Below are 16,373 nucleotides of genomic sequence, written 5' to 3'. Positions count from 1 at the left end.
GGTAATGAGAGAGAGTTAAATAAACCTATTTCAAAGATCCTATAAGTAGAATAGATCAGATTAGACAAGCTTATTGGAAGGTAACAACATAGCTCATTTTATAAAGCAGTTCTGAGAAATCCAAAAATACCATTTCTCTTTAAAAAAAAAATCAAGGAAGCACTTGGACTAACATGAAATAATGCACAATTTGGCTTGATCAAATACTTCATTAATTTTTTTCTACCCCCTAAGGTACTGCCCTTTTAAAATCCTCTTCAAATAAAATATAACCTAATTGCTTACACATGGCTAGTTTGCAAAGGGATTTTTATTTCAACAGTGCCACCTAGTGGAGCCACTGATACTTTCAAGTGGTCGCTAGTTGGTTGCATTAGTCTCAAAGGTTAGGAGTCCGCAAATAGTTTTATTTTCTGGTTCACAATATTCTTATTAACATTCAAGGGGAAATTTTACAAAAAAAAAATTTACAGATTTTTGTCCTCTGACAGTCTATCTCTAATAAAAATTGGGTTATTTACACATACAATATTTTAAATAAAAGTACCTTAGTGATTTCTTCAGAAGCTCGTTTGAAGTCCTGAACATTTCGACAGTAAAATCCTATTGTACAGCTAGGATCCATTTTTCGAAATGACATCTTTTTGGGAGAAGGGCAGTGGAATGTCTGCAATTTTAAAAGTTCTTTAGGATTAATTCAGTTTTATTTGATGGACTTGAGTATATACAAGATATTACTTAATTTAAAATTTTCCATCTAGCTTTTCTCACAAATATGCTTTAAAATAATGTTTTAGTCTATCCTGTGCAAATGGTTCTTTCCATTCTCCAAAGCAAAACATCACAGCCAACATTCAATTCACCAAATCTCCACTTTATGTGACATTAGTGTCATCTGTAAAAGAAAAAATGTTTGTCAAGTGGCATACATTTATAACACTTGCAGAAAGGAGGAAAAATGTGCCACTGGAAAAAACATACATAAATAAGCTAGTACAAGGTTTAGAATCAAGTTAGTTATTTCTATGAAAGTTCAGTTAAGCCTGGGGGTGGGGGGTGTTGAGATTATTTAATGTTTAAAACCTTTTAATAAGGATATCAAGACTTTGTAAACAAATACACAGATTCATGTAAATGTTCCATAATGATATGAAAAGAGGTCAATTTGAGAGTGTGACAATTCAAGTTGCTTTTTTCCCTTGTAGATAGTTCAATCATACATTAGATTCAAATCCACTATCATGGCAGTGAATATAGGCCAAAAAAATGTGTTTTCAAAACTATGATTTCTATAAAATGCTTAGCTAATACTTACTTTATATAGTGAGATCCAAACTAACTAAACTAGAGCCTCTAAAGTACGAGTCAACACAAGTATTATCTTGGTTGGATTTTTTTCAATACTCTTTCACCTGCTTTATCTGTTTTATTGAAAACAGATCTGAAAAAGCACAGAAGAAATATACAAATTTGTTAGCTAACGATATACAGGAGTATATTAGTGTATAAGGGACAGACAGCTCTAGGTCATATTTACAAAAAGTTATTCTACATAATACAAGCTATTTAAAAATAGTCACTCAACTCCTTCCAAAGCCAATAATAAGGAATGTTTATTTAGTTTTTACTACATGAAGTTAAGGAAGAAGAGCCAAAGGTTTACACAGAGTCCAATAAAGTATTTTTTAAACTCATCTACAAGGATGTCCTACATTATGCTAAATTAATGTTTTCATGTAAGAACCAATAAAACTAAACCAAATGGGCTTAAGTGTTGTTTCACTGTATTGCCTCAAATCATTGTAGATATTAACAACAAACACTACATTGTTATTCATCGTTGTTTTGATACCTCCAAAGAACTTCTTAAATTATTCACAAAAACACAGATATAAATCTCTGATAACTGAAAACTGAAATTGCTATTGGATATTACTATATGAGGACTTGGACTCATATTATAAAGAGGCATTTTATACCATTAAAACTTAAAATTATATTCTCTCATTCACCCAAGAAGATCCTGAAGTCAAGCCAACATTAATTTATAATTCAGAATCATTTCTGTTTGTTGCCAAACAAGTTAAGACTTTAAAATATTTTCCCAAGGGACATTACACAGCTATATTTGCTTTGTGATAATTCTTTGAGCCCTGTACTTATGATTTCTTTTTTAATTTTGAAACTCTGATGATTGGTAAGAGTAGCACCTTCTACTTTACAAACACATTTTAGGGAGTATTTACTAGATACACTTCTGTGACAATGAAATATGTGTCTGAAAAAAACTAGTCAAGGTGAGTCAATTCCTATTTATTTCATTTTTCAACAAATAATTTATTCAATGCCCCAACAAATAGTTATTAGGCACCTACTAAATGCCAGGTACTGTTCTAGGCTTATTTTTTGGAATAGTGGATTCTATTACCTAAACATACAAATAATATTGAAACAAATATGCTATTTTAGTGATTTAGACCCTTACAACAAAGCACCTCCTACTAACTGCAGTTCACATATGTTATTCATGAAGGGTACATCTTTCACTGATGAATTCAATTCACTCATCCATCTAAGCACATCACATCACTCTTTTTTTTTTTTTTTTACATCACATCATTCTTGCAGCTTTAATGCCACTATTCTCCAAATTTACTAGGGTAGATTAAAATAATCACCACTGCATGGACTTCCTAAAATCTGAAACTTGAAACTGGGGGCCCAGGAATCACAAAAGACTAACGTGTATTAATAAGGCTTTTCCTGCCTTATTAGAATATTAATATTTAATAATAAAATATTGCCTTAATAATACAATAGAATTTGTTATTTGTAAGAGTTAGAACCAGTAACGTTTTTTTTTTTTTAATTTATTCATGAGAGACATAGGCAGAGGGAGAAGCAGGCTTCCTGCGGGGAGCCCCATGCAGGACTCAATCCCAGGACTCCGGAATCACGACCTGAGCCAAAGGCAGATGCTCAACCACTGAGCCATCCAGGTGTCCCACTTCTAATAAAATCTTTAAAAAAATAAAAAAGAATACTTGGTCTAATATAGTTTCAAAATGTTATAAGCTAACTCTAACTATTTAGGAATTCAATACCATAAGAACAAAAGATGTAATCTGCTAAATCTCTTCTTCAATCTCAAATATTCAAATATCATACTACTTTCTTAAATTTTCATAATCTTAGTGGATTCAGGACACTCACTCAAAATTACTTACATGGAATTGAGTAAAAGATCTAAGATTTTAATTTCTCCATCTCCTGACCAAAAACAAGTATTGATAGAAAAAAGTTGCTTTCAAAAATAATTTTGGGGCTCCTGGGTGGCTCAGCGGTTGAGTGTCTGCCTTCGGCTCAGGGCGTGATCCAGGGGTCCAGGGATTGAGTCCCATATCACGCTCCCTATAGGGAGCATGCTTCTCCCTCTGCCTATGTCTCCACCTCTCTCTCGGTGTCTCTCATGAATAAATAAATAAAGTCTTTAAAATAATAATAATTGTTGTTGTTATTATTGTTGTTGTTGTTGTTATTTTGGGTGCCTAGGTGGCTCACTTGTTAAGCATCTGACTCCTGATTTTGGCTCAGTTCATGATCTTAGGGTTGTGTGATTGAGCCCTGCATCAGGTTTCATGATCATCGTGGAGTCTGCTTAGGACTTTTTCTCTCCCACAGCCTCTGCCCCTCCCTGCCTCTCAAATAATAAATAAATAGAATCTTTAAAAAAAATAATTTTAATCACTGAAGTAAAAGTAGTTTTAGAATGCTCATATAATTATGTTAATCAACTGCAAAACATCAAGAGCTTACAAATACACACAACCTACATAACAAGGCAAAGATAGTCAACTAATATACAGGGTAGTTAAAATACCTCCCACTTGAAGCATCTTAAATTTAAAATATGATAAAAAGCAAAAAAGTAAAATTTTATTTCTGTACAAAGGCAACCTGCTGTAGTTTTTATATTATACTCTCATAGAAAAATAAATGGTACTATTCACTAAATAGCCTAAGATAAATCCCTGAACTCAGAAAAATGAAAAGCTGTCCAGAGGAATTACCCAGAGAGGTTGAGATACTCTCTCAGCATCTGAAAAATATAAATCTAAACCCACTTTCTCAGTGTCCCAATGTATAAGAAATAAATGCTCTGTGCATTCCAGAAGTTATGTAACTTCACTAAACTTTACAAATCATTTTGTAAAATCATTTTAAAATCATTTCCTCTTAAAATCATTTCCTCTTTTCCATTCTTACTACCAACATCCTACTTCAAGGTTCTATTGATGAACCTATGAAATGTTGCATCTGCCTCTCAACAGTGAGCTGCAGCCTTTCTAATATTGCTAGTGAAGACATAACCAGGATAATCACTCATTTGGTTTCTTTGTGGAATCGTTCAAAATATCAGATGAATAGTCTCTCTACTGGTTGAAACAGTCAACAATAATAATCTTTTAATTTGCCTATTTTTAAAAATATATTTTATTTATTTATTCATGAGAGACACACAGAGAGAGAGGCAGAGATACAGGCAGAGGGAGAAGCAGGCTCCATGCAGGGAGCCCGACATGGGACTCGATCCCAGAACTCCAGGATCACACCCTGGGCTGAAGGCGGCGCTGAACCACTGAGCCACCAGGGCTGCCCAAGAGAAGGAAAATTTAACTATTACTTAATACTTCTGGGGTTTTATAATGTATATTTATCATATAAATATGATTGTTAGTGTTTTCTAACTTTATAATATGTTCTAAATATACATATATATGCATAATATAAACTAAACTATTAGAGGCCAGGCGTCCCTAATTTGCCTAGTTTAGATAATACTAGAACACTATGAATAATTTTCCATCTGAGTTTCAAATATCTACTTTTTTAAGCAGTTACTATGGATGGCACAGATACACTGGAAATGTAACTCAGACATAGGTGCCACAAAATCACCACGTAGTTGAAAGAGAATTGCAACATGGTTTTAGCACAATTCTGTGCCTCCCACAGTATCATCAACTAGAAATATTTATTGAGGTTTACATGAAAGATACCATGAAGGAAAAAAACAGAAAACAAACCTTACTTCTGGCCTCAATCTACTTTTACTTTTAGTTCAGGTATAGTTTACAAAGAATGCTAGGCTGTTTTATAATGTATCTTTCAAACCGGATTTTAATCTTAAAGTTTATTTTCATAATCTATCCTTTAAATACTACTAGATATCAATATTAGCTAGGAAGCAATTACTAAATAAATATTAAACCATATTTCCAATTTGTCAAGCCCTTGAGAATTATTGATCCATGCCATTCAAGTGATTACAATTATTTGAAAAGTTTGTAAAAGCAACAACTGGGAAAACAAGAATCAAAAACCATGTAATAATTACATGTCTCATTTATGCACTCTCAAAATTTTCTGAATTAAAATACTGGATCACAGGGGTGCCTGGCTGGTAGAGCACGTGACTCCTGATTTCAGGGTTGTGAGGTCAAACCCCAGAGTGGGAACAGAGTTGGCTAAATAAATAAATTTTTTAAGATAATAATGAAATTTAAAAATAAAATACTGGATCACAAACAACCAACATAAAGGAAAAAATATGTTAAGAAATCAGAGCTAAAACAGGGGCATCTGGGTAGCTCAGTTAGTTAAAGATCTCCCTTCGACTTGGGTCATGATCTCCGGGTCCTGGGATCAAGTCCCATGTCAGGTTCCCTTCTGAACGGGGAGTATGCTTTTCCCTCTCCCTCTGCTCCTCTACCCCACTTGTGCTCTCTGTCTCTCTCTCAAATAAATAAATAAAATACTAAAAAAAAAAAAAAAGAATCAGAGTTAAAACAAATATTAGAAACCCAACTAAGCTCTTAAAAAACTTAATCAGAGGTTAAGACTCAGCTATTGTACTTAAAATAATTTAGCAGATAGTCTTAAGTCACTTTGTCATTCTAACCCAACTCCATCATCTTCTTTTTCTCACCACCCTCTACTTTTTTCTTTTCTTAAACCATACCTAACATTTTAAATTCTTCAGTAACATTCAGCTGTTTATCTACAAAATTACCTGGAGGCTTGATTATTTAATTTGGTAGGTGTTGGATACCTAACAAGTTAGAGACAAAGATAAATAAAGAAAAAAGTATGTCATAAATTAAAATTCAGCAACAAATTACTTAACCTCTGACCACTGTGTGGATTATGGTTTTATAAGTCAGTAAAATATTATTAACTTGTAATACCATAAAAGTATAGCTGTCTAGCACATCTCCAAATAATTAGAGTTTGCTTCATATAGTAAGGAACCAGTACCAGCTCTTTATCTATGGTACCTCAAGAGGGAAATCCTTTATGCTGACGTCTACAAAAGATTGGCAGTAATGAGGATCCATGTAAATCAAACTGTCATCTACAAGGACAAAACAGAAGACAAGTAATTCAAAAAACACCTTATTATTACACTGCTTACAATCCAATTTCTATGTAGAATAGCTGAAAAAAACCTGGGAGTAACAGCTTGCCAGACTGATATTCATTGACTGAAACATAGGTTTGCACAGGACAGATTAACTTTTGCATAATCAAATATGCTTGTATAAGCAGAATTTTTATAAAGTGATGAGACTGTCATTTAATTTTTGGTGATAAAATTACTTTCACAAACACACAATTATATTCTACAGTTTGCATATGAAAAATGTATTGCACTACTTTAGCCTGACAGAAAGAACATATTGCTTGTCATTTTATCATCAACTAGCACCACTAAAACTGGTAAAAAGTAAATATGTAAATAGTAACTGCCAGAATGTGGCAGCAATGTCTTCTGAAGTTTATAGTGAAACCAATAAATTATGCCTGTTTATGCAATAACAGAAATTAAACATACATTTTACAGAATCCAATTATGTTGTGGACCAAATGACAAATGAGTGGCTATGGTAGGACTGATGAATTTATAAGGTACTCATTTTGCTGTTAATCATCCTGTTTCCAAATGATCCCAAATTAACTTTCCAACTTTTAAAAGAAAACAATAAAGAAATAAATTTTACTAAACCACTAACCTTGAAATCCAGCAAAGTAGTATGACTGCTTAGGTTTGCCACCAATAATACCCACACAATATTCAAGGCTTAAAATACCCTGCCAAAAGAAATTAATTCAGATTTAGACTCAAGAGGCAAATGATAATTATTGAAAACAATCAAATTCGTATTAGCAGTATTAACATGTATAGAAGTTCCGAGATTTTTTACCACCAGTTTTACTGTTATTACTACATATGCCTCCATATTTTAAAATCCTTTTATGTCCTGTACCATTTTCCATTTTCTTTAAATTACTCAACATTAACATGACTAAATCAACTATTCTGATCAGCATGACACTCAATGACATTAACTACTATATCCCAGATACAGAAATAAATAAGGTCATCTTATAAAGGCAATAAAACTCCTGCCAAAGCCAAAACACTTGGCCTTCGGTTAACTGGTTCAGCCTTATCATGATCAACGTAGTATTTTCATCAGGTTTTTTGAAATACTAGAAATAGTTCTTAGACCTTATTCCTGTTTTCACTGAACCTCAAGTCTTAGAATCGCAAACTACAAACCATTTTTCTAATCAACATTCACTTGACACATTTTTATGCTATTTCATAAATTTATTGCAATAAACATAAAGACAAATGAAAACAATTTAATCTGAGGCAAATAATAATTGCTATTGTACTTAAAGTCAATTTAATTTACTAATCATAAAATATCAAGCATACCTCAATAAATTATTTAGTGTGCCCCTCAGCATCTATTCTAAGTAGAATTCTATTTAAGCTGGGCCAAATAACTCTAAACCTTTTTTTAAAAAGATTATTTGTTTGTATTGATTAATTGATTGATTGATTGATTGACTGATTTAAGGGAAGAAGCAGAGGAGGAGGAAGAAGGAGAGAGAAAATCCCAAGCAGACTCTGAGTTCAGCACAGAGCCAGACGTGGGGCTTGATCTCACAATGCAGAGGTATGACCTGAGCTGAAACCAAGAACCCTGTACTCAACCAACTGAGCCACCCAGATGCCCCAATAATTCTATACCTTTTAAAAAAGATCCAGTTGAATTACATAAAGTCTTATCAATAGTTTAGTTTCTATTATGCATATATATGTATATTTAGAACATATTATCAAGTTAGAAAACACTAATAATCATATTTATATGATAAATATACATTATAAAACCCCAGAAATATTAAATAATAGTTAAATTTTCCTTCTCTTGGGCAGCCCTGGTGGCTCAGCGGTTTAACGCCGCCTTCGGCCCAGGGTGTGATCCTGGAGACCTGGGATCGAGTCCCGTGTTGGGCTCCCTGCATGGAGCCTGCTTCTCCCTCTGCCTCTCTCTCTCTCTCTGTGTCTCTCATAAATAAATAAATAAATAAAATCTTAAAAAAAAATTTCCTTCTCTTAAATGATAGGATGTTTTGTAATCTAGAAGATTAAAAATAAAAAGTATATAGGGCACCTGCGTGGCTCAGTTGGTTAAGCAGCCAACTCTTGGTTTCGGCTCAGCCCATAATCTTAGGGTTGTGACATGGAGCCCTACACTGGGCTCCACACTCAGCAGTGAGTCTGCTTCTGATTCTCTCTCTCTCCCTCTCCCTCTGCCCCTTCCACTGCTTGTTTTCTCTCTCTTAAAATAAATAAAGTATATGAACTAATGCTTTTTTCCCTTTAATAAGTAATCAAACCATGGAGCATTTTTTTTTTAATTAAAAAGATGTTCTTAAAAAGAATATGTGTTTGGAGGTGCCTGAGTGGCACAGTCAGTTAAACACCCAACTTTTTGTTTCCACTCAGGTTATGATCTCAAGGTTGTGAAATAGAGCCCCACATTAGACTTCATGCTCAGGACAGAGTCTGATTGAGAGTCTCTGTATCCCTCTCCCTCTTCCTCGGCCCCTCCCCGCCCAAGCATACACACACACTCTCTCTAAAATAAATGAATATATCTTTAAAAAATAATGATATGTGGTTATTACAAAAATATACATAGAATATATATTAAAAAGTAAAAATTGGGAGGACCTGCGTGGCTCAGTGCGTTAAGCATCCAACTCTTGATCTCAGCTCAGGTTTTGATCTCAGGGTCCTCAACTGAAGCCCTGAACTGGGTTCTAAACTTGGCATGGAGTCTATTTTTAAAAAGAAGTAAAATTTCCTGAGTGCCTGGGTGGCTCAGTCAGAAGAGCATGCAATCTCAGGGTCATCAATTCAAGCCCCATACTGGGTGCTGAGATTAAATAATTTTTTTTAAAAAAACTAACAACAAAAAATAAAAATAATAAAAATAAATTTAAAAACTAACAAGTTCTCAAAACCCCAACACTCAGAGCTCATCATTATTAATATTTGGGGAATACCTTCTTGAACTCAATCGATGTTAATTATATTCACATAGAGATTTAAGAATACAATTCTATGTATGTGGCATCACACTACCTATGCTGCTATAACTTTGGTCACTCATGTTGTAAACATATTTTTCTATCAATAAATATAGATCACTAGTATAATATTTAATGGCTGTAAAATATTCAATTTTATGAAAATAGCAAAATATACTCCAAAATCTCCATTATGAATAGTTGTTTCCAGGTCCTCACTGTTCCAAATAACTCTTTAGAGCAAAAAATAACTATAGATTTTCAGTCATGTGAAAATATCATAGAGGGTTTTTTTGGAAAGGAGAACTGCAACTAAAAAAGTTAAATAAAACAAAGAAGGCATATTATAAGTTAAAATTTTAGAGCTAACAGGGATGCCCAGATGGCTCAGTAGCTGAGTGTCTGCCTTTGGCTCCGGGCATAGTCCCGGAGTCCTGGGACCGAGTCCTACATCAGGCTCCCCTCGGGGAGCTTGCTTCTCCCTCTGCCTATGTCTCTGCCTCTCTCTCTCTCTCTCTCTCTCTCTCTCTCACACACACACATGAATAAATAAAATCTTTAAAAAAAATTTTTAGAGGGCAGCCCGGGTGGCTCAGCAGTTTAGCGCCTGCCTTCGGCCCAGGGTGTGATCCTGGAGACCGGGGATCGAGTCCCACATCAGGCTCCCAGCATGGAGGCTGCTTCTCCCTCTGCCTGTGTCTCTGACTCTCTCTCTCTCTCTTTCTCAAGAATAAATAAATAAAACCTTTAAAAAAATTTTAGAGCTAACAAATTAAGATGAAATTATACACAAAATAAATAAATGTTATTATTCAATTTTTATTATTATTCCATTAAGTCTATTATTCTATTCCTTTCCCTTCAAATAAAAATATTTTGTTCAAGAGTGCCTTACTTCAACCTGAGGCAATCTGACCAGCTGACACGCAAGGTTTCTGACAGAGAAAGCCATGAAGAAGTGAAAGTTCTAAGTCTCTCATAGCCAAAAAAAGAAAAAAATATATATAGCAAGAATCATCAGTGATTCTCCTCAGCAAAAAAGAAATGACTCCAAGTAATAGAATAAAGACTTTGGTTCCTGACATCTGTATTTCCTTTGCAACAGACTAGAGCAGATTTAGCAATAAACACTTAGAAGCAGATTAGGAACTAGAATGCCATTACATATAAGAGACTGTATCTTTGGAAAACTGAAACATTTTTCAGTTCCTAAAAAAGCTTCTTCACAGTTATCTAGTAGTGAGAATTTATTGAGCTGTACCCACGAAGCAATAAATAAGACTGAAGTAATCAGTCAAAAAGAAAAGTCCTAATTTGTCTTGCTGGAGAAGGAGAACATATTAGATTTTCCCCATTCCAGGTCCTTTAAAATATAAATAAATAAATAAATAAATAAATAAATAAATAAATAAACAAACAAATAAACAAATAAATAAATAAACTTTTTGAGCTAAGAGCTGATAAAGCACCAACCTCACCAAATTTCTTTCTCCTCACAGAATCTAACAGGGGATGGTACCATCTCTGAAAGATTGGAATTACCTTGATTAATAAATTTGAAAAATAGAACTGAGTGGTGAATTTTAGAGGGTACAATGCACAGTGGTTTGGCAGGAATAAAATACAACTGCTGACAATGAAGGAGGAGGAAGTGGAGGGAAAGGGCAAGATGGAGTGGGAAGGGTGGAATGTGGTGGAGGTAGAAGGGGCAGTGGAGGAGGTGAAAAAAGCGAAAGGAGAAAAAACGAGTAAGAAGCAGCAGAAGAGGAAAAAGATTATTCCTCTTTTAGGATTATTAGACACTATTTTTTCACTTCTAAGTGAATGCCTCTTTACAAGTTATCATTTTGGCATTTGACCCAACCACCCCCAAGCAAACATAACACATCGTAATTAATCCACAGACATTTCAATCATTTTTTGCTGATAATTGAAAATTTTAAATGTATAAATTAATCTGGTAAAAAGACTTTTACATTTTTAAAAGTTCATATTTTAGGAGCACCTGGGTAGCTCAGTTGGTTGAGCATCCAACTCTTGATTTCAGCTCAGGTCATGATCTCAGGGTCGTGAGCTTGAGTCAGGCTCTATGCTCAGTAGGGAGTCTGCTTGAGATTCTCTTTCTCCCTCTGCCCCTCCCCCCACTCATGCTCTCTAAATAAATAAATAAAAATTAAAAAAATAAAAGTCCAAATTTTAGGGAAAAATATCAAAATAACAAAAATATTGGTCTGTTACCAGTTTGCTGTCTGAACTTAAACTTACCACTTAACATCTGCCTTTTCTGTTTTGTAAAGATAGTTCCTAGCTGTTGTGAAAGCAAAATGAGATATATCTGTATTAAAAGTGTTATACAAATATGAGAGTTAACAAGTATTTGTTGAGCAACTCCTACATGCTGCGTACTGAGGATCACTTTAACAGCTAATCACAGTTTGTTTCACTACACTTTGGCCTCCAATGAAATATTCAAGAGCATAAGGCAATCCTACCATCTGATAAAAAATATTAATACACCAAGTAGCAAAGCCTTCAGCTAGATGCAATATACCTTGAAGCCATCTGCAGCCTGTTTCATCAGAAATGGGAGTTTGACTAAAGAAGTCAGTTCCAAGATTGTCTCAGTTTCTAATCTTTTCATGGTTATATAAAAGGCAGAGGGAATCCAGTTTGGACCTGATTACAACCTACTGAGACATGGCCACATGCCAAGTTCCAAAACCCTCAATGGACTCACTAGATGAAATGGATCATAACTTCCTACATTCTACCATTAACTTTACTAACGAGCTAGACGTTAGAAATCAAAACCTCACTTCTCGGTGCACCTAGGTAGCTTAGTCAGGTGTCTGCCTTTGGCTCAGGTCATGATCTCAGGGTCCTGGGATCAAGCCCCATGCGCTTCTCCTCTCCCTCTGCTGTTCCCCATGCATGTGCATGCTCACTCACTCTCTCTCTTTCTCTGTCAAATAAATAAAATCTAAAAAAAACAAACAAACAAACAAAAAAAAACACTTCTATGTAGGGGATTCATGTTATCAATATATTATAGTATTAGTATTATTAGTAACATGTATGCCCACAGAATTTTAATAACTATTATGAAAAGTCAAACCTGCTACCAAACATCCATATCCCATGTACGTAAAACAGCTGCTCTAGATTTTTAGAAATAATACAGTCTACAGTGAGAATATATGTTCCACCCCATATATACAAGGACTGTGAAGCTTCATGTAAGGGACAACTGTTACTGAAACATAAAAGACAAATTTCAAGATTACTATATGCCATAACACTCTATTCAGAGAGGAATTCTGTCTCTGGCCTTGAAAAGATGAGAAATTTTACTAAAACTAAGAAAGTAATATAAATCCTATAAGCTTAACCAAAACTAAGTATTTCAAAAGTTTTGTGCAAAAAGCAGAATCAGACCTATAAATACAGAGAGAAGGGAGGTGGGGAAGAGGGACAAAACGGGTTAAGGGGAAATGGAGATACAGGTTTCTAGGTATGGAATGAATAAGTCACAGTCATAAAAGGCATAGCATAGGGAATATAGTCAGTGATACTGTAAGAGCGTTGTATGGTGACAGATGGTAGCCACCCTTGTGGTGAGCACATCATGATATATAGAGAAGTTGAGTCACTATGTGGCGCACCTGAAACTAATATAACATTGTCTGTCAACTACACTCAAGTAAAAAAAAAAAAAAAAAGTTAAGTTTTGTGACAACTGAATACTTTGGTGCCCAAAACAAGGTAACATAATTAGACAAATTCATCTGGAAAAAAGAATTGTGTGTTCTCAATTAGAACAGATTTTTAACTGGTTAATATAAAGAAAACCAAGACGGAACCTTCCCCATACTATCTTCATCATTTCTATCTAAATAAATAGTCATCCCACTTATTGACTTTATAGTGGCACAGGAAACAAATTAAGAGGTAATACAGCAGTAATAGAAAACTCAGTTTATTCCAATTATTATCTCAAAATAGTTTAATATGGGTTTTATAAATAAACAAAGGTACATATTTTTAACAATCATAAATAGGGATAATGGGAACTGTAGACATAGTACAGATTATAATTATTGCTACATCTGTGTCTCCTTGGTTAGTTACAAAAAAATTAAAAGGCTGTTTACTTGGTCATAGAACACCATACTCTTCAAATCACATTTGATCTTGCAATACTGAAATTTTAATCTCTAATATCAAGCTTTATAATCTGCAACTATAAAATCATCCCTATCCATTTCATAGAAAAAAAGACTGCAAACCTATATTTTTCATTTTAGCTAGCATTGCCTTAAAAAAATTAGTTATTTCATACCTTTACAAAATCTAAGTAGTCGGTGTTGGTTCTTTCCCCACCAAGTCTAACAGGGATTAGAATAATAACAGCTTTGTCATCTGTATTATCAGAGGCCATGGAAGTGCATTGTTTATCAATTACATCAGAACTGTAAACTGAGAAAAATATAATGAGTATGTTTATTAAATTTTCTAAAAATGATTTTCAGAAACATTTTTATTTCAGTCCCTCCTTCCCACTGGCCAGTCATCTAATCTCTAATATCACTATCAAGGTCTCAATGAGTTAAAAAAAAAAAAATCTCTACCTCACTTATACATTCAGCAGATACTTACTGAATATCAACTATATAGCAATAAGGGCTTCACAAGTGAGAAAAAGAAAGGAAAAACCCTGCCTTCATAGATTATATACTCTAATATGAGGAAATAGGAAACAAATAAAATACATGTCAGATGGTGATGGGTGCTTTGAACAAAAACAAAGGGAGAAAGATGGATAGGAAAAATGGGCATGGCAGAGGATGGAGGTGAAAATAAGGTGGTAAGGAAGACCTTACGAAAAATATAACATTTAAGTCAAGACAAAGTAAGAAACCAAGAAATGCCAATACTTGGAAGAGCATTCCAGGTATAAAGATCAGTAGATATAAAGATCAGTCAATGCAAATGCCTTAAGGCAGAAGCATAGCCAGCATATTCCAGGAACAAAAGGCCTGTGTCTCTGTGGAGGCAAGTCAGCAATGAGTAAAATAATAGGAAATAAGGTTAGGAGATAAAATAAAATGTTGGGGGAGAATGAAGACAGATTGCATGAATTCCTTTTTTTTTTTTTTAAGATTTTATTTATTTATTTACTTGAGAGAGCAGAGCGAGTGAGAGAGAGCAAGAGCTGGGATGCGGGACAAGCAGACTCCCCACTAAGCAGAGAGCCCAATGTGGGGCTCAATCGCAAGATCTTGGGATCATGAAATGAGCTGAAGGCAGACACTTAACCTGCTGAGCCACCCACATACCCCAGACTGTGTGAACTCGTAAAGGCCATTGTAAAGACTACAATTTTTACTTTGAGTGAGAAAGCATGCTATTGAGGACATTTTTAGAGAAGGAATGTCCTAATTTGACTTATCCTTTACTAGTATGGTTCCTATGTTGATAACAGACTGTAGGGGCAAGGGATGAAGCACATAAAACAGTTAGAAAACAGGGCACCTGGGCAGCCTGGGTGGCTCAGCGGTTTAGCGCCGCCTTCAGCCCAGGGCCTGATCCTGGAGACCTGGGATCGAGTCCCACATCAGGCTCCCTGCATGGAGCCTGCTTCTCCCTCTGCCTGTGTCTTTGCTTCTCCCCCACCCCACCTCTGTCTCTCATGAATAAATAAATAAAATCTTTTTTAAAAAAAGAAAACAGGGTGCCTGAGTGGCTCAATCAGTTAATCACCCAACTCTTGATTTCGGCTCAGAGTTGTGAGATCAAGCCCTGCATGGGAGTTCTTTGCTCAGTAGGAAGTCTGCTTGAGGTTCTCTCTCTTCCTCCCCCTGCTCATGCTTGCATGCTCTCTCTCTCTCAAATAAATAATTCTTTAAAAAAAATAGAAAAGAAAAAGAAAGTAACCACAGTAATTTAACAAGAAATGATATTGGCTCAAACAAAGGCAGTAATTGTGAAGATAGGGAACAGTCATAGAATGGTCATGTGGAGCTGGTTAAAAGTGATCGGTAAAAAAAAAAATAAAATAAAAAAGTGGTAAGTTAAAGAACTCCTTAATAGGGGATCCCTGGGTGGCTCAGTGGTTTAGCGCCTGCCTTTGGCCCAGGGAGCGATCCTGAAGTCCCACAATCAAGTCCCACATCGGGCTCCCTGCATGGAGCCTGCTTCTACCTCTGCCTGTGTCTCTGCCTCTCTCTCTCTGTGTCTCTCATGAATAAATAAATAAAATCTTTAGGGGAGGGGGAAAAAAAGAACTCCTTAATATGTTAAATGCGAGATGGGAGAGGGGAAAAAAAGGAGTCATAGGTGATGTGAATGGTTTTGGTTTAAGTAAACAGAGTAAGAGACATACCATTTACAAAGACATCCTATAGACAACTATAGGAGGGGAAAGAATAGGAAAATCAGGAATTCAATTCTAGACGTGCTAAGTTTCAGATATCTATTAAACATGCAGGCAGGTAGGCTAAGTATGCAGTATGGATATAAAAGTCTGGATTTGGTTGAAAGATCCTATAAATTTAGGAGTTGACAGCATATAGATAGTCCTGTAAAGCCATGAGACCAGGTGAATTCAAATCTGTGTACAAGAGATGAGGTCTAAAAGCTGAATAGAATTTTAGAGATCAGCGAGATAAGGAAAACCAGCAAAGAAGACAGTGAAGGAGTGGAGAAGGTAGAAGGAAAACCTGAAAAGTAGCATTCTAGAAACAAAGTAAACAAAACGTTACACGGAGGAAAAAGGGGTCAACTGTGTCAAATGCTGCTGGTAGATTATGTGATGTGAGGACTGAGAAGTGACCACCAGATTTTTAGCAGGATTAAATTATTGAGAAGAGCAGTTTGAGTAGAGTGATGGATGTGACAGCCTAAGTCAAATAGTTTGAAAG

The 16,373-nt window shown here is 35.0% G+C and overlaps 1 protein-coding gene across 8 annotated transcripts in view; it reads right to left on the bottom strand.

Annotated features, from left to right (window-relative positions):
* The window catches only part of ATG4C (autophagy related 4C cysteine peptidase), an 84,984-nt gene that overhangs the window by 21,653 nt on the left and 46,958 nt on the right, over positions 1–16,373 (bottom strand). For all 8 annotated transcript variants that reach the window (XR_008661955.1, XR_008661954.1, XM_055306471.1 and 5 more), the window contains 4 exons: positions 13,793–13,929; positions 7,074–7,152; positions 6,339–6,415; positions 548–667 (listed from right to left, as the gene is read on the bottom strand). Coding sequence is in view for 6 of the 8 variants with exons in the window: in XM_055306471.1 (XP_055162446.1) it covers positions 548–667; positions 6,339–6,415; positions 7,074–7,152; positions 13,793–13,929 (413 nt within the window). In the remaining 2 variants the exon portion in view is untranslated. The remainder of the gene's footprint in view (positions 1–547; positions 668–6,338; positions 6,416–7,073; positions 7,153–13,792; positions 13,930–16,373) is intronic.

Source organism: Nyctereutes procyonoides, unplaced genomic scaffold, assembly GCF_905146905.1.
Source record: "Nyctereutes procyonoides isolate TBG_1078 unplaced genomic scaffold, NYPRO_anot_genome, whole genome shotgun sequence".
Classification (NCBI taxonomy): domain Eukaryota; kingdom Metazoa; phylum Chordata; class Mammalia; order Carnivora; family Canidae; genus Nyctereutes; species Nyctereutes procyonoides.
Note: the sequence above shows the minus strand (reverse complement) of the source record. Positions and strands in the feature narration are given on the sequence as shown.